The sequence below is a fragment of the Nymphalis io genome, chromosome 29 (genome assembly GCF_905147045.1).
Source record: "Nymphalis io chromosome 29, ilAglIoxx1.1, whole genome shotgun sequence".
In the NCBI taxonomy this organism is placed as follows: domain Eukaryota; kingdom Metazoa; phylum Arthropoda; class Insecta; order Lepidoptera; family Nymphalidae; genus Nymphalis; species Nymphalis io.
The window spans coordinates 7,526,665-7,551,119 of NC_065916.1; the positions used below are offsets into that span (position 1 = coordinate 7,526,665).

The 24,455-nt window shown below is 36.5% G+C and overlaps 2 protein-coding genes across 4 annotated transcripts in view; one reads left to right on the top strand and one right to left on the bottom strand.

Annotated features, from left to right (window-relative positions):
* Positions 1-3,691, top strand: part of LOC126779448 (ATP-citrate synthase) — a 54,176-nt gene extending 50,485 nt beyond the window's left edge. For both annotated transcript variants that reach the window (XM_050503415.1, XM_050503414.1), the window contains exons 22-24: positions 41-174; positions 515-721; positions 1,273-3,691. In XM_050503415.1, coding sequence (XP_050359372.1) covers positions 41-174; positions 515-721; positions 1,273-1,435 — 504 coding nt within the window. In that variant the 3' untranslated portion in view covers positions 1,436-3,691. The remainder of the gene's footprint in view (positions 1-40; positions 175-514; positions 722-1,272) is intronic.
* Positions 3,692-17,902: 14,211 nt separating this feature from the next.
* LOC126779441 (protein mahjong) overlaps positions 17,903-24,455 on the bottom strand; it is a 31,400-nt gene continuing 24,847 nt past the window's right edge. The window contains exons 27-33 of one of the 2 annotated variants that reach the window (XM_050503385.1): positions 23,586-23,683; positions 22,152-22,229; positions 21,324-21,444; positions 19,717-19,874; positions 18,836-18,917; positions 18,086-18,204; positions 17,903-18,001 (exon numbers count right to left, since the gene is read on the bottom strand). In XM_050503385.1, coding sequence (XP_050359342.1) covers positions 17,927-18,001; positions 18,086-18,204; positions 18,836-18,917; positions 19,717-19,874; positions 21,324-21,444; positions 22,152-22,229; positions 23,586-23,683 — 731 coding nt within the window. In that variant the 3' untranslated portion in view covers positions 17,903-17,926. Of the gene's footprint in view, positions 18,002-18,085; positions 18,208-18,835; positions 18,918-19,716; positions 19,875-21,323; positions 21,445-22,151; positions 22,230-23,585; positions 23,684-24,455 lie in introns of both variants that reach the window. The other variant, XM_050503384.1, reaches the window with a different exon arrangement.

Below are 24,455 nucleotides of genomic sequence, written 5' to 3' on the forward strand. Positions count from 1 at the left end.
GCTGGTTGGTGTTACTCAAGCGTTGTGTGTGTGTGCGCAGGGGGACCGGTTCGGGGGCGCGCTGGACCGCGCCGCGCTGGACTTCTGCGCCGCGTACGACCGCGGACAGCACCCGCAGGAGTTCGTCAACGAGAAACGGGCCAAGGGGGAGCTCATCATGGGCATCGGACACAGGTAACGCGGCACGTGACGCTAAAAATGGTTCATGTGAATACATACATACTAAATAAAACGGACACAAAAATATCTTTAAATACAATCTATATTAATATTATAAATACGAATGTACCTTTGCCTGTGTGTTACACTTGCACGGCTACACCACTGAACCGATTTTGACGAAATTTGGTATGACGCAAGCTTGGGCTCCAAGAACGGACAGCCATTTTTTTTATAAATATATTATGAAATCAGTAAAAAAATGTTCCGTTTTTTTATATACTTTATTTAGTTTAAAAAAAAATTTACTTCTCCTACTAAATGATGTCTCTAATGAAATAATTAACCTCTTCAGAGTGAAGTCGATCAACAACCCGGACTCGCGCGTGCGTGAGCTGAAAGCGTACGTGACGTCACGCTGGCCCGCCTGGCCCGTGACCCGCTACGCGCTGGACGTGGAAGCCATCACCACCCGCAAGAAGCCGAACCTGATCCTCAACGTGGACGGCATCGTGGCCGCCGCCATGGTCGACCTCTTCAGACACTGCCAGCTTTTCACTCAGTAAGTGACCACGACAGCCGAGCTAAACAAACAGACATTCGTTTCCCTCACTCTTAAAATCTGATTGGATTGGTTCGGATAGTTCATGCGCTGACCTAACTGCTTTACGTGCTGTCTGAGACACAGGACCGTAAATTTTGTTCATTTTCAAACTTTGGATTGCTATTGAGCATATATTAAAAAAATCCAGCAAATACTTACCAACTTCTTTTATGTATCTTTATAAAATCATTTATTCCGACTGAATATAAGCTTAATCCAAATCATTACAGTACCTGTATCTACTAATAAAGGAAATGGGAGGGGTGATTTTGTATGAATTTCACCGGTACGAACTCGTCTATACAATCATGTAGAATAAGCCTTATTTCTTTTTTTATACATGATTTGTAATACGATCTGCGGGATTTCATTAAAGAATCGATTAACCGGGCTACATAAACAATAAAGAAAATATCGCTATTAACTAATAACATATGGATTATCAGGGAGGAAGCTACATAATAAATAAATAAATATAGATATTAAGCTAATAATATGAAACTTATCAGGGAGGAAGGCAACAACTACATCGCGATGGGCTCAATCAACGCGCTGTTCGTTCTCGGCCGGACCATCGGGCTGGTGGGCCACTACCTGGACCAGAAGCGACTCAAGCAGCCGCTGTACCGCCACCCATGGGACGACATCACCTACATGTCGCCGCTCAACTGAACGCTCCGCTCGGACCACACATAGTTAATATACAGTAAGCTGCTTTCCGACAGGAGGCGCTAGTAGTCGTGCTTCGATTCGTTACGGTTAACAATATTATAGAGATACAATATTCAATCGATGATTTCGCGAACAATGAAAATACAGGGAAACAAAAAATGTATATAAACTATCATCATAACGAACAGCGCCACCTGTCGAGCGATTTAGTTAGTTGTTATAAATCGTATAAGCAATGTATAGGTAATGTTTAGAGGGATATAACTAATAGTAGCTTGTATTCAGTTTTATCATTTCTGACACAGCTTTGTAATGTACGATGTAACAAATAAGTGCACATTCAGACGGACGGTCACCGTCATGTGTGGCCGTTGTGTGAATGTAGCCTAACACGTCATTTATGTAACGCATTCCATTCTGTAATAGTTCATTTTACAAGTCTATACAAGGTGTTTATAAATATTGGATTTCGACATTTTACGGAGGCGCGACCTCTGGTGGCTTCAATGAGAACTAATAGAGCTTGTCCGACTAAGGGCCTATTCACAAAACTAATTGTAGAAAAAAAATACTTATTAATGGTAGGTCTTATTATGAAAATGGTATATATAATCTTAAATATGGAGACTAAGTAAGTCTTGATGTTATTACAATTATAGAGGTCATCGAAATTATATTAAAGCGTAGAAAATATATTCATATTGAAAATGTCGAAACCTAATAAAAATATTTTTATGACATTATATAATAATTATTATTAGGCCACAAAAATATAAATAATTTTATTAAATGTTACTTTAGATAATTCAATGTGTCTAATAAATTAAATATATTTACTTAATTTATTGATTTTGATATTGCGATCATTTTATTTTAACGTCCAAACTTATATATTCTAACTTATATTGTTTAAAGCATTTCAAATGTGAGAAATGAATTAATGATTATAATGTTTTCAAGTCTTATTGCCATTTCAAATGTAGCGAACTCTGGTTACGTCGAATATTATTGTAATAGTGACATTACAGTACAGTCACTCGTAATGTAACACATTACATTTGTGTACAGAGTGTCGACGTATCGAGCGCTTTTAACATCCGTGTGTAATGTAATGTTATGTAATGTATAATAAAAAATGTAACGTGGTCGATGCGAGTCTCGCTCAGCCTTATATCGCACGCATACGCTCTTGGTACTAAATTCCTCCCCTTAGTTCTGTGCGTATTCGTGGGAGGGATTTTTTGACAAGAATTATTTCGCTTTTCGATACTCCTTCGTTAAATATATGAATGTAATAAAAATTGTTGAAAACGAATGTTTGACATGAAATTGTTGCCAACGCATAATAATAAATAGTTAATTTTGATATAATTACGAATGAACACTTTTTTTTTTTTTTTGTTAAATCTGTAAAGGCTTGAATAATACAAATTTGAATGGTGTGTAATGGCATGTGTTTCAACCCGATAGCGATAGATGGCGCTCATTCAATATGTCAATTTTCTGAACCGCGCTGTCTAAATGTTCGCTATTGGCAATATATAGTGTGGAACAATAATTGTCAATTGATCAGACTAAAATTGATCAATTGATCAATCAACTGGTTGATATTATATGAGCCGTCTATAGCTTTCGGCTCGTAACACATTCCATTATACTTCATATTATCTTTGATGTCTTTGTATGGAACTGCTACCTATGATATCGACGCCTCGTCAGCGCTGATTCGCGCACCTCTCGAATATATTTAAAATATAATTTTTTTTTGTAACGGAGATCTTGTGAAGATTTCAAAATTGATTTTTAAATATTAATATTTTAAGGATAAATATCACATGTAATGTTTATATTTGTTGAGCGGGAATTTGTTTTTAAAATTATTGTATAGAATATCGTAATATATGGAATAACGTTTCGTTCGTTTAAAAAGTCTTATTATTTCGCGATTTACGCCTGGTTTCTGTAACAGATAAAACTATTCGTTTTGCCAACGGATAGTAAACCTATCGTTATACGGAGCGTTTGAATAACGCTTCATAAAGATAAAAATAATAAAATATTCAATAAAGTAGCCGGACGTTATGATTTAACAAAACCGCTAAACAGGTAGAGTCGCGGTCTCGGCGAGGCGTTCCCTCGAATAGTTGTAAGCGATGTTTGTCTAATCTTTATTTATTGGTATATTTGCGACTGGCCGGTGTCTGTACATATTGGAGTTTGTCAACTTATTTAAATATATTTTTTTATTAACAGTAATTAACCCGCTTTTAATTTTTTTTTTGCCCGATTATTTTTAAGAGATGAATGCCAACCTGATCTGCCAGCTTGCACGGAGTGGGTGGCCATACGGAAAGGGAGAAAATTAAAGAAAAATATATTCGGGCGCATCAGATATTCAGAGACGTTAAGTGAACCGTAAATTGTGCCGTTAAATGACTTACGATTCGATGGCGTAAGCTCGTAGCGAATTATTGAAAATACAAAAAAAAAATCATATGTAACATCATGCCACATAACGCCACGATATATAATACCATGCTACATATTGCTACGCCACATACCGAGATCAGACAAGCCCAGCCAAGCCATGCCATGCCATGCCATGCTATGCCACGACAGTTAAACCCGGTACTGTCCACCAAGCCCGCCTGATATCATTACTGGCGTCACATTCGAGTGACAACATTCGGCTCATTTCGAAACGTCATTCATTTTTGTACAAAATTGTTGCTATGACAACCAAAATAACGGATAAGATTATGTTGCCATGACAACGGAAAATAACAGTTGGAATTGGAAAAGTATTAAGATATAAATATACATTTGATTATTGATATATTGTTATCATTATTACCTTCCAGTTTCACATATTAAATTACTCGAGCGTGTCAGATTTTTATACAGACGGTTTAGCTTGATGTCACAGTATTGCTAGCCGAACATCTGGCGATTACTTTAGGGGGTATTTTTAATCTGGCGCGGGCGGTTAGAAGTAAATTCATACATTCATTCCGTCATACAGTTTTTTTATTGTTGCTTATGTAAATTTTATATTTTTTTGGAATGTTTCTTGTCCACAGAAAACATTCATACATAGGATAATTAAAAAATTAAAATAAACGTAATTAGGCTGAGCAACACGTAATTTTACCTAAAATTTAACAACATACGTCTTACAAGGTTATAATACTTTACATAATTTACAGCACAAACAAAAGTTGTTTAAGGCAACTGCACATTGGAAATTTTGACGCTAACGACTACAAAAACGCACCACTTCACAAGCTTACTGGTGGTAGGGCTTTGTGCAAGCTCGTCTGGGTAGGTACCACCCACTCATCAGATATTCTACCGCAAAACAGCAATACTTGATATTGTTGTGTTCCGGTTTGAAGGGTGAGTGAGCCAGTGTAATTACAGGCACAAGGGACATAAAATCTTAGTTCCCAAGGTTGGTGGCGCATTGGATATGTAAGCGATGGTTGACATTTCTTACAATGCCAATGTCTAAGAGCGTTGGTGACCACTTACCATCAGGTGGCCCATATGCTCGTCCGCCTTCCTTAACTATAAAAAAAAAAAAAAGCTGATTGTGGTAGTCGCAGACGAACCTTCGTGTGAGGTAGTTGTGTGCACTTTATTATTTAAAATAATCGTCATCGGGCCGATTGTGTGTTTGTTTACTTCCTATTAGCAACGACCGCTACGGGCCTTAGTGTCGAACCGGTTTTGCAATAAGCGAAGTCCGTTCAACAATAATGCGATTTGTTCACGTTAACGATGGACGATACTAATGAAGTATTAAACAATAATGATGACTGTGACAAATTAAGTTTATCGGATAGCAGTATAAATGAAGAAAATATGGCGAATACAAACATCGCGGAAAAAGTACATTTATTAAAGATTGTGAGCCAATAAGAGCAAGTAAGAGCGACAGGGAAGAGAGTGGGGATAACGAAGAGGAAGGATGTGAGAGTGGGGATGAGTGGATAACACTTAGTAAAAGAAAAGAAAAAACAAATGAAGGATGAGACGATGGAAATATATATCTCGTGTAACGATAAATTACCTAAACAATTCGAATTAGCTCGTACACTCAAAATTCTTAAAATCACAGAAATTAATAAAATAAAATACTTATCTCCATACAAGATTAAAGTAGAATGTGAAACTGAGAAATGCATGTTAAAATTAATTTATTGTCAGGAACTAATAGAAAAAGGATGGAAATTCCAGAAAGCATTCGAAGTAAAGTTTTCTTATGGGGTTGTTAAAAATATAGACGGTGACTTATCGGAGGAGGAGATTATGAGCAACATTGTTTGTGCCGATCTGTCAACTGTACGTCGACTTTCACGTCTTAACGAAGGTGGAAAATGTGTTCCGAGTAAAACAGTGTGCTTGTGCTTTAAAAATTCTTATTTACCACCTTTTGTGTCAGTATGTGGCTTAAGAATTAAAGTAGAATCGTTTGTATTTTCGGTTTCACAATGTTCTAAGTGCTGGAAATTTGGACACACATCAAAAAATGTCCTACCGATAAGGTAGTATGCCCTAAATGTTTTGAGAATCACGAAAATTGCACTACGACGTGCTTTAAATGTGTGAACTGTGGGGGTGATTATGATCACCCCCACAGTTCACACATTTAAAGCGACAAAACTTGTCCTATATTTATAAAAGAAAAAAAATCATATTATGTCTGATTTTAATGTTACATACAAAAAAGCTCCGTACTATGTACGTTGCGGACCCAGCACCACAAGAAAAAACAAATGACAATCTTGTACTGATAGTAATGTTTTCAATAAACCAAGTGAATTCTTTAAAAGAGATATCCTCGCAACAGAACAACCAATGAATTTAAATTCCTGGTCTTCCTCTGAAGAATCTTCTGACGTACCTTCTTATTCGAGCGTATTAAAAAAATAAAGCAACACATCCAACAATTAGATCAGCTTCACTTAAAAACAATAAGGATAAAATGTTGGCTAGAGAAAATAATGAAGAGTATTTATCGGACATTGATACTATGTCTGAGGGTGGAAAGGAGAAGAAACCTCAAAAGGCAACTAAAAAGGTCACTTTCAAGAGATTAAAATAAATAATATTTTTGAAACAAGGATCTTTAAAGTGAAAGGTTCAGAATATCATGAAAAGTTTTGTTGAATGGGTGATGTTGATCTTAATAGAAAATATTGTGGAATGGCCAGTTCAAATGAAGATTTTAAAATTCTTAAATTTAAATATATATAATGAGTAACAATTCAAAAATTAATTTAAACATTTTTCAATGGAATGCAAGTCTCAAAAGTCTCAGGCCAAAGTTGTTAACGTTCGATAATTTATTAATACAAAAGAAAGTCCACATTGCTTCTATTAGTGTAATTTGGTTAGAACCCGATAGTTATTTAATGGTTAAAGATTATACAATATTCCGTTGTGACCGTGTCGATTCCTTTGGCGGAGTTGCTGTTCTAATTCATAAATCAGTGAAGGGTGAATAGATAAGGGTCGAACTCAACAATACGAACATACAAATTGTACATATCGAAATATACAATTGCGGAGTAATAAAAAATCTAACATCGGTATATTGCCCTCCGTCAGTCACTACACGAGTTCAAGATTGGGAACAAATATTTGCTTTATCTTGTAAAAACACACTTATTGTTGGTGATTTTAACGCCCACCACACAAATTGGTCTAGGAAAACTGATACTAGGGGGTCTCAACTGTTTGATGCATTAACTAATACGCAATTTGTTTCATTAAACGATTGTATTAAAACCTAACACCGACGCGTATTAAATTAGTTCAAGTTAAATTTAATTTATTTTAAATTAAAATTTAATCAGGTGGAGTAGAGTCATTTGCCCTCCCGGCGCATATAAAAAAAGGCGTTGTTTACCAGTATTCTCCGGACTTTGTGTTTGCATCTGCGGATATTGCGCTTAAATTTGAATATAAAGTCTTAAAAGAGACTTCAGGAATTGATCATTGTATCATTAAAATGTCTACTATATCGAAGCTATCCAAAACCCCATAATGAAACAAAATTACAAGAAAGCGGACTGGGATTCATATCCAAAACCGTTAGACAAAATGTACTCTAATTTTTGTTTACCTGACGATCTTCAGAGGGCATACGACATATTTACTGACTATATGAATATTTCAGCAGATTTATACATTCCTTACTTTAAAATAAATCAGAATCCTTCTTCAAAGTTCACTCCTAGGCCTTTTTGGAATATCTAGTTATCTCAAGTTGTCGCTGAACGCCGTTCGGCTCTTTCAATTTTTAGACGAATTTCCACACCTTTAAACTTGAATAAATTAAAAGAAAGAATACGTCTTGCACAAACTCTCTTTCAAAATTCTAAGGATATAAGTTGGCATGATTTTTGTTCATCTTTATCACACTCAACACCGATAAGCAATACTGCTTATAAATTATTACGATGCCTATGCCCTGATTTTGTTAAATGGAATAAACCCATATTTAAGTCTAATAACTCACATTTAGATTCCGACATAACACTATCTGAGTTAATGCTTAGTATGCGGCGAAAGGATTCGACTCCAGGCCATGATAGTATTTCCTACAGTATGTTACAAAACTTACCAATTAATGGTAAGCTAATGTTACTGGATTTAAACAAATTATACCGGTCAGGTTTTGTCCCTTATCAGTGGAAAGAAGTAAAAACAATAGCCATACCTAAACCTGGTAGGAATCCTAACAACTTATCATCGCTTATACGCATATCAATGATGTCTTGTAAAATATTTCACATAATTTTAGGTAATAGATTAGAATGGTTTTATGAGAAAAATCATTTATTTTCAAATAACACTACTGGTTTTAGAAAAGCACACTCCACGTACAACAATTTGGGAAATTTAGTGAACAAAATTTTAATTGGATTTTCTAAAAAGCAGTGTACTCTTTCGTGGTTTATTAACAATTTATAAATCACAACATTGCTTTACATAATGGATCGGATGGGGGTGGGCTTTAAGTTATGTTCGTACCTATGGAATGTCTTAAATGACAGAAAATTACTAATGCAGTTGGGCGATATATATATTTCTAGATATACGACTTGTGGCATAGCACAAGGAGATCCACTGTCACCTCTTTTATTTAATATAGCAACAGCCAATATTTGTAAAACTATTGTAGAAGTTAGTATTAGTCAGTATGTCGATGACTTCGTACTGTATAGTACTGATAACGATGTATCTATTGCTAAGCATAAATTATAAAATTCTATAAACAAATTTAATGATATGGTGGCTCTTTTGGGGCTTAAGGTTTCTACAGCTAAATCTAAAATTTGTATATTCAAAAGATATGATAAAAACGTATTGATTGAAATAATAGTTTTATTTAACAATATCTTTTTGCAAATAGTTTACAATATACAATTTTTAGGAGTATGGTTAGACAAGACTCTCAAATGGACTAGACACAAAAGAAATTAATGAAAAAAATAATGAAATATACTAACATATTTAAAATCTTAGTTGGACCAGGTTGGTGAATTTATCCTGCTCAATTGAGACGTTTATATGTGTCACTCATACAAAGTCGATTGGATTATGCATGCTTTTTGTACGATAATAAATAAAAATACGACACTCAATTAAAAAACTTAAATAAAACTCAAAACTTGTGTTTGCGTCTAATTGGTGGCTTTATAAAGTCAACTCCTATCCACGTAATGCAAAGCGAACTTAATTTACCTCCCTTATTAGTTCGAAGACGTTTTTTAGCTGAACAGTTTTGGTTAGAATGTAAATTATTTAAAAACAACAAAACTATAAATCTTTTAACTGAATTACATGCATTATGTCAGAATAATAATTATTGGCGAAATAAAGAACTACCCCTTTTTTACATGTTCATGGTCACCTCGAGGATGTTCCAATTTATAACAAACAGTAACAACAACAACAGTAACAGCCTGTTAATGTCCCACTGCTGGGCTAAGGCCTCCTCTCCCATTTGAGGAGAAGGTTTAGAGCTTGTTCCACCACGCTGCTCCAATGCGGGTTGGTAGAATACACATGTTGCATAATTTCAATTAAATTAGACACATGCAGGTTCCCTCAAGATGTTTTCCTTCACCGTCAAGCACGAGATGAATTATAAACACAAATTAAGCACATGAAAATTCAGTGGTGCTTGCCCGGGTTAGAAACCACGATCATCGATTAAGATTCACGCGTTCTAACCACTAGACCATCTCGGCTTTCCAATTTGAAGAAGTAAAGAATTAGAAACATTTTCTTTAGAAACATGAGTAAGCAATATGGATTTATCTCAGCACGTTAAAGTTAGCCTAGATGGTGTGGATAGAACTAAACGAAAATGTCATCAGTAAGATCTACTAGAAGTGTGAATTTTTTTTGTGTAGAAATTATTCGGCCTTTTATAAAATTTATACAGATGGATCTAAAGATTTGCATGGGGCAGGTGCGGCATTTTTTGATTATCAGACAAAAAATAGCATCCAATTAATAATTGACTGTAAGATTATGTCTATAATGCATACTTAGAACTGATAGCCATTTTGGAGTCCTTATCTTATATTAATTCTGTTAACTTTAATAACTTCGTAAATTTGTCTGATTCTAAAAGTGCCTTGCAGCATTTGGTTCGATGCATCTCAACTTATATCAAGATACACCGATAGCCTTTGCTGTAATGGATTCTATCTTTAAATTGAAAAATAATAGTAAGAATATAATCTTACAATTGTAAACTTTCTTAATTTCGAAGGTATTCAAATTCAAACATTCTTCTCCGTCTTAACAGTTTTATTATTTTAATATAACTCAATATTATCCACAGTGGTAATACAATTTGTTTTACAACTAAAAAATTACCGTTCCTCTTTTTAAAAAACCAAACAATGCGAGCCTCTTGCTAGTACTCAACTGACTAATCATAATATAATATTTTTCGGAACCGGTAGTCAAAATAGAGCTACTAAATAATAAAAGTACGAAATATTTAAAAATACAATATAAAAAATAAACAAACAAAAATCACGTTTTGTAGTAAATATGACAATAATATAAATTATAACTTATTAAATTCTTTTCATAATGCAGACTTATTTTAATGGGCACGGCTATTCTTTACAAAATGCTCCATAGTTATTTGAAATTACAGTATGATTATTTTATCAAGCTAACAATTCGTCCATCCTGATAAGTTTCGCGTCCCCGCGAAGAATACCAATTTATATGGTGTTTACATTCGATTACATATATAACTACTAGTATGTTCTTTTGATTTTTTTGATTATGTCTTAATCTATTTGCGAAATGAGTCTACCTTCATTAATTCTAGTAAGCCTTAATCCGAATAAAACTTCAGTAGGAGTTTTGCCCGTACCTTTATTAACTGTATTATTTAATCCCCATTGTACCTGTAATAATCTGTCATCCCAAAGTCATTTTTAAGGAGTCCAAAATAGTCCGATTATATCGCTCTACCTGGCCATTTGCCCTAGGTGAAGCAACTGCATTCTTTATGTGATGAACTCCTACTTCAATAAGAAACTTTTTAAATTTCAAACTTGTAAATGACGTGCCCCTATCACTAATTAGCCGTTTCGGTAAACCAAACGTTCCAAAATAGTCCCTAAGAACTGTAATAGTGGAAGTGGATTTAGTATTTTTAACCGCCTTCAAAACAATAAATTTTGTGAACGACTCTACTATAACCAAGATGTAACAATTCTTCCTTTTTGATTTTACAAATGGTCCAACATGATCAATATGAATAGTATGGAAGGGCGTAGTTTCTTTAGGGATCGGGTGCAAATAGCCCTGCTTTTTCCCCTTGCTTTTGGTATTTTATTATAAGCACACTCTAGGCAGGAATTTACATATTTTTTTATAAATTTCCGCATGCGTGGAAACCAATAATGTTGTTTTATTTTATCAAATGTCTTATCAAAGGCAGAATGACCTATTTCATCGTGATTTTTCTGTAGTATCTGGCACCTACAGCCCTTCGGCACCACCCATCTTAATCCATCCTCAGTTATTTTATACACTCTCTCTCGTTTAAGGACAAAATTCTTACGTATCTCTAACAAGTTCTCAAATTCTTTATCAGAAAGAATTTTTTTATGCGTTGTATTTCGGAGTCCTCTAGCTGTACCGTCGTTAACCAATCATCTGTTATAGTCATTATATCTGAAGCGTCAATAGCTTGAGTTATCCCTGCGCCTTCCATTGTTGGATTTCTACTCAATGCATCAACATGTATCATACCTTTGCCAGATTTATATACCACATTACAGTCATACTCCTGAATCAAACTCCACCAACGCGCCACTCTTGGTACCATATCTCGTTTTAAAAATGTGGCTCGAAGAGAGTTGCAGTCTGTTACAATGGTGAAGCTTAACCCAAGCACATAGGTTCTGAATTTCACCAACGCGGAAATGACTGCGAGAGTTTCTAACTCATATGATGAAAAATGGGACTCTTCAGGCGATGTCTGTCTACTGTAATATGCTACTGGCTTAAAAAACTCCATCGTTTTGTTTCTGTAACAAAATGCTCCCTATGCCATGTTTGCTTGCATCTGTATGTATCTCTGTTTCCAGTTTGGGACTGTAAAGTGCTAACACTGGCCTTGAAATAAGGACGTTTTTCAATTTATCAAACGTTTCTTCTTGAGCTTGAGTCCATTCCCAATGAGAGTTCTTCTTCAATAACTTGGTAAGGGGACGAGCTATTTCACCAAAACCCCTAATCCGTAACAGCCTGTGAATGTCCCACTGCTGGGCTAAAGGCCTCCTCTCCTCTTTTTGAGGAGAAGGTTTGGAGCTTATTCCACCACGCTGCTCCAATGCGGGTTGGTAGAATTCACATGTGGCAGAATTTCAGTGAAATTAGACACATGCAGGTTTCCTCACGATGTTTTCCTTCACCGTAAAGCCCCTAATAAAACCCCTAATAAAACGTCGAAAAAAACTGGCTAAGCCGATAAACTGTCTGACACTTATGTACGTCTTTGGGCTTGGGAAAATTTTTGACGGATTCAATTTTATTAATTCCTGGTACGCTTTCGCTGGAAATTTCAAAACCTAGGCAGTCAACATTATTTCGGTAGAAGTAACATTTTTGGGGTTTTAGGGTCAATCCCGACTCTCTAAGTCTTTCAAGTACGATTTCTAATCTCTTAATACCTTCTTCAAACGATGTACTAGGTACCAAAATGTCGTCCATATACGCTAATGCGATGCTATACCGTAAATTGCCCAGAACCAAATTAACAGTTCTCTGGAAAACGGCTGGTGCATTAGCTAATCCGAAGGGCATTCTATTAAACTCAAATTGCCCATCAGGTGTTACAAACGAACTTTTACTCTTACTTTCTTCAGCCAGTGGAATTTGGTAATATCCTTACGCCAAATCTAAAGCACAAAAATATTTATTTTCCGCTAATCTGTCAATTTGGTCCTCGATATGAGGCAACGGGTAATGTTGCTTAATCGTTTTCTTATTTAGGGCGCGATAATCAACACAAAGGCGTTTATCCCCAGTTTTCTTTCTCACTAACAAAATGGGACTTGCATATGGCGATTGAGATTCCCGTACAATGTCATATTTCAAGAGTTCTTCGACCATGATTCTAACTTCTTCGCGTTCTGAGTGGCTCAATCTATATGGTCGATAACCAACTGGTTCTGAATCCTTTAAGTGAATATTCATTTCTGCAATCGTTGTCTGTCCTAGTTCCGACAAGTCCTTAGTAAAACAATTGCGGTACTGGTTTAATGTTTGTAATAATTTAAGTTTCTGTCTTTTATCGAGATTTTCATCAATGTTAAGGTCATCCAATGTAAGTAGAGTTTTAGCGTGGTGATCTTGTACATCTTATATTCTATTAATGCTTTTAAAGTTTTTATTTGTTAATACAGGCACGAGCTAGGATTTGACCCTCTTTAAAATAAATTAATTTATTTTCATAGTTCAGAATAGTTAAATGACCACTACCGTTTTTGATATTGTAAGTACCAATCATTATATCATATTTTAAGCGACGACCATTTTCAACAAAAACCATTCCACTAAAATTTGTATTGATGAACACCTTTACAGAAATACAACCTTCAGCCATAACAGTCTTTAGAGATCTTAAAACCAGTCGCGTATCGTATCTCACTCGCCTATCGGTAATCAATAATTCTTTACTAGTTTTAAATACCCATAAGTGTGGTTGCTCCGTGGCAGTCTGTCCAATAAGTAGGTCATGATTTAGATAATTATCAGGTACCACAACTGCCTCTACTGTAATTTTTGCATTGTCAATACTTAACGAAATTTTAATTTTAGCTAAGGCATTCACGTATGTATTACCAAAACCCTTGAGAGATGGCAGATTATTTACTTGCCACTTTTCGCGTGGTACTATTCCTTTCATGACGGATTCTTTTATCAAAGTACACGGACTACCAAAATCTACGTACCCCGTTAACTGTACATCATTAACTGTTATACTCTTGGTAAATTTGTCGTCTTCTCGCATGTCAGTACTGGTCTCTAGTTATAATGTTCTAACTTCGGCTTTATTTACCGAAACGCTCCTATTACATTCAGGATCATCATGACCAATGCGTTTACACTTTTGACATTTAATAATAGGCTTTTGACATCCCGATACTACATGACCTGTTTCATGACAGTTAAAACATTTTAATGGCCTTCCTAAATCATTCTTAATTGACAAAATTACAGAACGTACCGATTTTTTATTGAAGTTGTCTAATCGCTCATGCTTAACACCCCTCAAATAACCCAATAGTTTATCAGTATTCTCGAAGCCTACTACCTCTGCCCCGTATCGCACTGACCTATCGTCTATTCCATAAACAATGCAATCAACAGCGTTCCTTCCCACTATCCCACATCGATTCAAGGCTATTAACTTTTCATAGTATTACTCTTCTAAATCATTCCAAATTTTGCTTTTTTTGCTAACATTTCTGTAAGTAAATGGCCATAATTTTCGTATGACGGGAAGGCAGATTTCAATTTTGCGACCCATTCGTCCCATGTAATCAAAACTGATGGCTGCCCTTCGTACCATTTTTTTGCAGTTCCAATTAGCTTTGGTAGAGCGTAATGAGCAGTCTGTTTGCTATCCCAACCATAAATCTCAGAGCATTCTTTTACTTTATGCAGCCATGTATCAATTGTTTGATTTTTTAATTTAGGATCAAATTCTGGAACTACATTGTTATTCGTAAAACCATCTTTATTTTGTGGTTGTATAGCAGAAATAGATTGTAAGGACTCTTTGATACATTTGAGTAATTCACTATTAACATCACGGACTGAACTACATGATGTATTAACTCTTTCTCTACAAAGAGTCTTTAATCTGCGACGCTTTTGCCTATTACTACCACGATGATCTATTAGTTTATATATCGGTCCACGTTATTGCGTGTCCAAGGGTGGTGTACGCTGTAGTGGAGATGTTACAACTGACCTGCTTCGACTTCTTGCCTGGGGCTCCCTTGGAGGTGATCTTCTTGATCTGCGACGCTCGATGTCACGACGATCAGCGTGGAGCTCTGCTGGTGAACGATGACGTTGCCTCGAGCCTCGAGCACGCGTCCGGGATCGGCTGTGTTTCGCAATACCTCCCAGCACAATGCTGTGATGCCTCCCAGTTGACCTCCGTCTACTATTGGACCGACCACGAGGCATTTTCACTCGATTGTACTGCACCCACTGATTCTGAAATAATTATAACAATAAGTATCTATTTTGTAAAATTAAGTTAATTGTACGAAACACAATTTTTAGTGCCAACTGAGTAAAGTACATAAATTGATAACTTAGCAAAATCGCATAGTTAAGTTTTCAATTTCGTCATATATGCATATTTTAATTATAATTTAGTATTTTATTAATTATAATTTTTATTGACAGAGCAAACTGTATTATTTTATATTTATTTGTAAAACAATCATAAATTCTAGTATCCTTCTAACCTATACTATTATAGACAAACTAATTTCGTTACCAGTTAAATGATTATAACAAGAAGATACTGTTTATTTAGAATTACACAGTTAAAGTAGTCTAATTATGATATACCTTACAAGAAGTAGTACACCAAAAAAATTTTTTTTTTTATACCATTGTTTTGAACAAAAATAACTAACTAAAAGTTTGTACTTTTAATAGATAAATAATTAAATTTAATGGTTACATACCTTGATGCAGGCGTATGATCACACCAGAGTAATAATAGAATCTCATCAGTATACCCCGATGTAATCCCACTTCTGAATTGTAAACTTTCTTAATTTCGAAGGTATTATAATTCAAACATTCTTCTCCGTCTTAACAGTTTTATTATTTTAATATAACTCAATATTATCCACAGTGGTAATACAATTTGTTTTACAACTAAAAAATTACCGTTCCTCTTTTTAAAAAAAAAACAAACAATGCGGGCCTCTTGCTAGTACTCAACTGACTAATCATAATATAATATTTTTCGGAACCGGTAGTCAAAATAGAGCTACTAAATAATAAAAGTACGAAATATTTAAATATACAATATAAAAAATAAACAAGCAAAAATCACGTTTTGTAGTAAATATGACAATAATATAAATTATAACTTATTAAATTCTTTTCATAATGCAGACTTATTTTAATGGGCACGGCTATTCTTTACAAAATGCTCCATAGTTATTTGAAATTACAGTATGATTATTTTATCAAGCTAACACAATGGATACCTGCTCATATTGGTCTACCTGGAAATGAAGTTGTTGACGCATTAGCCAAACAAGCAACCATCGAAGGAATTTTAGCTGATTATAACCCTCATTTTACAGACATTCTATATGAAACTAAACTTCGATGCAAACATCTATGGAAAGAGTTTTTTGACGAGCATTCTCTGACTAAAATCTGGTATAAAACAATCCAACCAATAACTTCTGGTTGGATACTTCAGGGTATACTTGGATAGATGAAGCCAAAATGAGCAGGTGTGATATTGTAACAGCCCTTCAACTTTGGGTTGGGACACATCCCGTTAAACAAGTTTGCTCATATGATGTATATGATCTATGGTAAGACAACATCACCAAATTGTGAGGAGTGCGGTACAGTTGAAGATGCTGTACTTGTAATCAGGGAGTGTGTTCGGAACGAAGCCGAAAGGTTAGAATTTTTGAATAAGTTTAATTTAACGTGTGAATTAGGTTTTTATAATACTGTACTTTCAGCTCCGTCTTCGGACGCATCCAAAGCATTACATAAAATAGTAACTAAATGTATTAAATATAGATAACAAAATCTGATAGATAGGCATATTATAGTAGTTATTTTATTTATTTTTTTAAATTGTATAGCAAAATAGAAATATGTTGAACTATGTGGTGACATTTTCTCGTTAGAAAAACCCCTCTTTAAAATTATAAAGAAAAAAAGGCAACTGCACTCATCCGGAATTTTAACGCTAATGGTTAGTAAAAACGCACCACTTCGCAAGTTAAGTATGCCATTACACCTGGGAGCGAGAAAGACAGCTAAATTAAACGGAATTCAACTAAGCTTACTGGTGGTAGGGCTTTGTGCAAGCTCGTCTGGGTAGGTACCACCCACTCATCAGATATTCTACCGCAAAACAGCAGTACTTGATATTGTTGTGTTCCGGTTTGAAGGGTGAGTGAGCCAGTGTAATTACAGGCACAAGGGACATCAAATCTTAGTTCCCAAGGTTGGTGGCGCATTGGCTATAAGCGATGGTTGACATTTCTTACAATGCCGATGTCTAAGGGCGTTTGGTGACCACTTACCATCAGGTGGCCAATATGCTCGTCCACCTTCCTATTCTATAAAAAAAAAAAAAACAAAGCTACTCTCAATTTAGGAAGCTTCAAATATGTAAGTATTTTAATGTGTTTTATTTTCAGGTAAAACTTCTCTGATTTGGTTTTGATATATATTAACTATTCACACATTGGGTAAAATGTATGACGTACTATTTGTAAACGAAACACAATATTAGAAAAAAAAAACAGCTGAGTTTCTTTCGCCGGTCTTCTCAGGGCTGGGTGAATCTTTTCTTAACCGGTGATAGTTTCTAGTTTGACAATCAATAAGTAAGTGTAATGCTTACAAGTATTTTGATTTAGCTTCTTAATAATATAGTTATTATTCGTTATTTAAAATACATATATTTGTTTTATTTCTTTTAGTTAAGACAACATTCAAATTCAATTTTTACAAAAAAAAAAAGACAAAAAAAAAATGGTTACAAGTAATTTTTGTTACGCTGGACAGGAAATGACCTTGTCGGTGTGCATATCTGTAATTGGTACAGCTCAGTATATCAGAGAGATGGTTTTAATTATATGTATCGTAGGTATGAGATTAAAAAAAAAACTCAAGGAATCGTTCAAATGATTTATTCGCCCGCTAGTCGATCTCGAACTCGATGATATTGTCGAAGTCGATGTCCCCGTCGCTGTCGCTGCTGTGCCCCTCGGCCGCCTGCACACAAACAACGCGTTACAAGCCACGCCCGCACGGCAACACACAGACAGCACACAGACAGCACACAGTCGCGGTACGCACCCGCCTGCGCGTGCGCACGCGGCGCCGACGCGGCTCGTCGTGGTCGCGCTCGCCGGACGAGTCGCCGGAGCCGGAGCCCTCCGCCAGTCCGAGCACCGCGTTGCGCAGCAGGCTCGACGCTACTGAAGCAGAGCGGGCCAAATATATCACTATCCGGGAAGCAGCGTGGGGGAATGAGCAGACATAGTAGGGCTGGTACTTTTAAAATCAGGTATTATTAATAAAAAAAATAACAAATGGCGCATCCATGCATACGACCGCAGTACAAGCTGTCTTATATAACTTGTCGTAGTACAGTTTTTGTTGTTATCAAACATACCTATATGCATATACCATTCGATTTAAATAATACGAAAATAATTATGATAAAATGATGATAGTGCGCGATTCTTCTATTTAACAAAATGTAATTAATATTATGTTCATTTATAAAAATTACATAACGTCTCAGATTAGAAAGGGCGTAAGTCACTTACAAGGCAAGACATTTCTGGAGAAAATAAAAACTAAAATAGAAAAAGTTTCTAGAAATTTCAAATGTTTCTATAATAAAATGCTGTATTCTAATATTAGCTGTTAGTTTTCGCAAATTTTGAAACTTTAATAATATAAATCAAAAGAGCATAAAAAACGGGAATGTGTATTTAAATGTATGTCGTTTACGCCCTATGTAATCTGAAGTGTCGATACGTCGGATGTTTATGCAACAAGTCCCCGGGACTCTCCCCATGCGACTCCGAGCTAACTCACAGTCGTCATCATTGTCGGAGCCGGAGTCCGAGCCGTCGTCGTTGTCGGATCCTCCCGCTAACTCCTCCTCCTCTTCCTCCTCCTGTTAATAACAACACGTTTAGACAAAATTTACACAACAAAATAAACTTGATTCAAAGAAGCTGTTACAAGCACTTTTGTATTGTCATTTTGCATGAATTAATAATTAAATTTAAGCCTACAATCCGCTCGCAATGTCAATGGGATGGAATTTTGTCTAAGTATATTAATAAAGTACTCGGAGCGAAGCATTGTTAACAAACAATTTTTGAACAATCCTATTCTGGCAAAGCCAAAAGTGGGGACATGGTTTTAGCGGATTATATCTACGTACTTACGTACTGTGTGTGTGTGTGTGTGTATGCGTGTTTCTATGGGTGTGTACGTATGTATTTTGAACTGCTAGTACTTTTTCGTTAAATCTTTTTTCATTCATTATTATAAACCTAATCACTACATTAATCGCGAGCATCGACGCGAGTTTGCCGACGTGTGACGTCACCTGCTGGCGGCGGACATTACGTACAACATTACACAACATTAAATGCCGTAACGTATACGGAAGTAACGATAGTATACGAAAGTAAAGTTAAGCTTTCACGTCACGTATACCACTGAACCGATTTTGATAATCTTTGGTATAGAGCAAGCTTAAACACCCAGGACATAGGCTACTTTTATCACACCTAGCATCCGTCAGCAGCACCCCCCCCCCCTATTCACGTCAAAAAAAGTATTATATAATATACTAATAATGCAGTACCATGCGAATGAAAGTTGATACGTAAAAACATAAAACATATTTAATTTCCGGTGCAGCTACGGCACCGTGTGTTGTGTGTGTATGTGTGTACACGTACCGCGTCGTCGTCGTGGTCCCTCTTCCGCCCTACGTCGTAGAGTTTGACACAGGACTCCTGCACCTGCTCGAAGTCCCCCAGGTTCTCGACGAGCGAGATCTGCGTCCCGAAGCGGGAGACGCCCAGCGAGTAGATGTTGCGCTTCACGTCTATCGTCGCTGTTCACAGACGGACAAACAATTTATTAAATCTTAATGGAGATGGTCATATACACCGTCTAAGCTTAAAATTTAAATAGTATTAATAATAATGTTTTTTGTATTTCGTTTTACTTATAAATGATACTAATAAAAGTTTATTTTTTTAAATTATTTTACTAATAAACCTTTAATCAGTAATCAGATTACATACAGTACAGTAACAGCCTGTGAATGTCCCACTGCTGGGCTAAAGGCCTCCTCTCCTTTTTTTTGAGGAGATGGTTTGGATCTTATTCCACCACGCTGCTCCAATGCGGGTTGGTGGAATACACGTGTGGCAGAATTTCAGTGAAATTAGACACACGCAGGTTTCCTCACGATGTTTTTCTTTACCGTAAAGCACGAGATGAATTATAAACATAAATTAAGCGCATGAAAATTCAGTGGTGCTTGCCCGGGTTTGACCCCACGATCGTCCGTTAAGATTCACGCGTTCTAACCACAGGGCCATCATGGCTCATCAGCTTCCATGCTATACAATAAATATTTTTATGCAAGTGTTGCGAGTTTCTGAATTATTTATAAAAAAAAAAATGTGAGAAAATTAATTGAATAAGCTTTTAACTATAGGACACTACTTGCATATATTATTTTTTATTATGGAATAAATGTAATATATATATGAATTACAGATATTTGCATTTACCATGAACTTTTACTGGTGGTAGGGCTTTGTGCAAGCTCGTCTGGGTAGGTACCACCCACTCATCAGATATTCTACCGCAAAACAGCAATACTTGATATTGTTGTGTTCCGGTTTGAAGGGTGAGTGAGCCAGTGTAATTACAGGCGCAAGGGACATAAAATCTTAGTTCCCAAGGTTGGTGGCGCATTGGATATGTAAGCGATGGTTGACATTTCTTACAATGGCCAATGTCTAAGAGCGTTGGTGACCACTTACCATCAGGTGGCCCATATGCTCGTCCGCCTTCCTATTCTATAAAAAAAAAAAACTTATTTATTTCAGGAGTAAAGTCGAATAAACAACGTTGACCTTGAATCGACGCGATATCATTGGTCGAAAAATTGAATAGCCTTTTTTTATCGCTGGAAAAACGCGTTACGCGTTTCGCTCACGGGAACAGTGGGGGTGTATGTGGGGCTCGCCAGTGTCCGAGGCGCCGAGTGCGCTCCGAACATCGGAATACCCACTAAAAAACCAGCGGCACCCTTTCCGTCTTAGCGAGGAGCGCCACGGGATCATTTTGGCAGAAGCGTAAATATTGCAATCCGTGAAAAAATTAATGTTGCTATCGGAACTTTGAGAGAGAAAGATTAAAGTTATAAGAAATATTTTTGTGTTATAAATAAATATATATTAATCGAGAACTGATTGTAGTGTATAATAAAGCAGAACTGCTAGCGAATCGCATGGCATATGTAAATCTAAGGTTGAGTGTAGCTTACCTATGCTGGAGTAGTCGTAGGGGTCGAGCGTCTTGAAGCTGGTGTCGAACTGGCTGCGCTCCTCCGAGTCCTGGTCCGAGCACACCGCGTACAGCGCCGTACAGGTCGGGTTGAAGATCACCTGTTTACGTACATGTTAGTGTAATAATAGTAATATAACGATCGAGTTGAAAAGTTAATGACTAATTAAGTAGACGCGCAAAGAAAAAGCCGAGATGGCCCAGTGGTAAGAATGCATGAATCTCAACCGATGCTCGTGGATTCAAACCCGGGCAAGCACCACTGAATTTTCATGTGCTTATTCTGTGATTATAATTCATGTCGTGCTATACGGCGAAGGAAAACATCGTGAGAAAACCTGCATGTGTCTAATTTCACTGAAATTATGCCACATGTGTATTCTATTAACTCGCATTGGAGAAGCGCGGTGGAATAAGCTCTAAACATTCTCCTCAAAGAGGGAGAGGAGGCCTTAGCCCAGCAGTGGGACATTAACAGGCTTTTACTGTACTGTACGATTTAATTTCAATTAATAATAATAATATCCGGGGACATTTTTTACACACGGCCATCTGATCCCAAATTAAGCTTGTACAAAGCTTGTGCTATGGAAACCAGACAACTGATATACTACATATACTACTTTTCTTTTTGTAAATACATACTTATATAGATAATTACACCCAGACTCAGGACAAACAGACATGTTCATGCACACAAATGTCTGTCCTGGGTGGGAATCGAACCCACAACCTTCGGCGTGAAAGGCAAGTGTTCTACCAACCACGCCAACCGGCTCGTCAAATTCAATTGTTCAATTCAACTCACTTCAGACTTATCTAACGAAGGCACTGTCCTTAGCAAATGAAATGTCCGAAGGTCCCACACTTCCGTGTTCGATATAACCTGGAAATTACAAACAATAATTAATTGAGTAATTTTTTTTATGAAATCAAATAGACGAGAAAGGGATAGCTATATTTTTAAAATGTTCAAAATATCGTTACGACATTTGAACGTCATGACGCTCATAGTGCGCCCGAGCGTGTTATAAGGAATAGAAAGTATATCCTAAAGTCTAATAAGGTCCTGTCATTCGAGAAATAAACAAATGATTATTATTTTTTTATTTTACAAACAATTTTGGCAAAATTATAAAACATAATTTCGACTTTTATAAAAAAACTACTAATTCTATAAAATAAAAATTTCACATGTCATCGGCGTCTGACGCGGCACTGCGCACTAGGGACTAGTGACGCGTGTTATCACTTGACTCGGACTTTAGTTTTGCTTAACACATCGAGTAACGTAATCGATTTGTACGTTAATAGATAATAATAATAATCCTGGGACATTTTTCACACACGGCCATCTGATCCCAAATTAAGCTTGTACAGAGCTTGTACTATGGAAACTAGACAACTGATATACTACATATACTATTTTTCTTTTGTAAATACACACTTATATAGATAATTAAACCCAGACTCAGGACAAACAGAAATGTTCATGCACACTAATGTCTGTCCTGGGTGGGAATCGAACCCTCAACCTTCGGCGTGAAAGGCAAGCATCCACCAACCACGTCAACAAAATCGAGTTACTGACACGAGTTCAGTTTGTCTAGTTTTTTTTTTTTAATAATTGGATAGCGTTACCGTTAACTGCAATCTGTATATAATTCCGATTATTGTCACTAGACGGCGCTGTTTTCATTTCATACGAATCGCAGTTAACATCAACCCGATTGAATAAGTTAAAAATAATGCTGTGAGCGTCAAGGTGCTCACGAGAATTGATGTGTAAATAACAAAATTTACTGGTGGAGCCTTGTGCAAGCTTGTCTGGGTAGGTACCACCCACTCATCAGATACTCTACCGCAAAACACCAGTACTTGATATTGTTGTGTTACGGTTTGAAGGGTGAGTGAGCCAGTATAATTACAGGCACAAGGGACATAACATCTTAGTTCCGATGGTTGGTGGCACATTGGCGATTTAAGCGATGGTTAACATTTCTTACAATGCCAATGTCTATGGGCGGTGGTGACCACTTACCATCAGGCGGCCCATATGCTCGTCCACCTTCCTATTCTACAAAATCTCACGCTGACGTCATCTGACGCTCGAAATATACTCAAAATATGTTTAAACATAGAAACTCGCACTAGAGTAACGGTGTAGTACAATGCGTAAAACACGTCGCGTCGCTTCGCTTCAACCGTGCGCAAGTGTGGATGGAGCCTTAGGCTATATTACCTCTAGCCCGTTGGGATGGAAGACCCCGCTGTGCGTCTGATTCAATTTGTCGAACTTGTGTATCTCCTTCCCCGTGTTCACGTCCCACAGCACGCCATCTGTAACACGAGTTGCGTACAGTTCAATAGAACGCATACAATTACTACAGTTTATAAAATCTTAGGTTAGTACGCGCATGTGATTTCTCGAAGTCCCGTGGTTGTTTATTGGGTATTCCGGTCCACTCTAGATCTGGGCGTCGATGACTCCCACATACCCCCCACGATTTGCGAGGGAATCACGTAAACGCATTTTTACAGCGAGAAAAAAAAAAGTGTTTATAATTTAACTCAAATTGTATAAATTATTATAAGCTACCCGGTAGGCTATCCCTTCTGGCTTCGCACGGGTAGAACAGAGGTCTTTATAAAACATTTAAAATGAAGCAGAAATGTATAAATAATTTGAGTTTATATAGATATTTACTTAACTATTTATATATTTAGTCTAAGAACCTTCACAGAACAATAAGAAACTAAACGCAAAATTTTCATCACAATCGAGTCAATGTATGTGTGTTCTCAATGCGTTCCTAAAACGCATTGAGAACACACATACAAACATTAATTTTATTTATGCATAGAAGATAGTGTAACGGTTCTTGCAAATATGCGGTAACATATTATACTCATACCATATTCCACCGTCAAACAGCCATGCTTATTATTCTGTTCCGGTTGGAAGGGTGAGTGAGCCAGTGTAATATCAGGCACAAGGGGCCATCTTAATTTCCAAGGTTGGTGGCGCATTTGCGAAGTGAGTAATGGTTAATATTTCGTACGACGCCAATTTCCATGGGTGATGGTAACCACTTACCATCAGGTGGCCAAT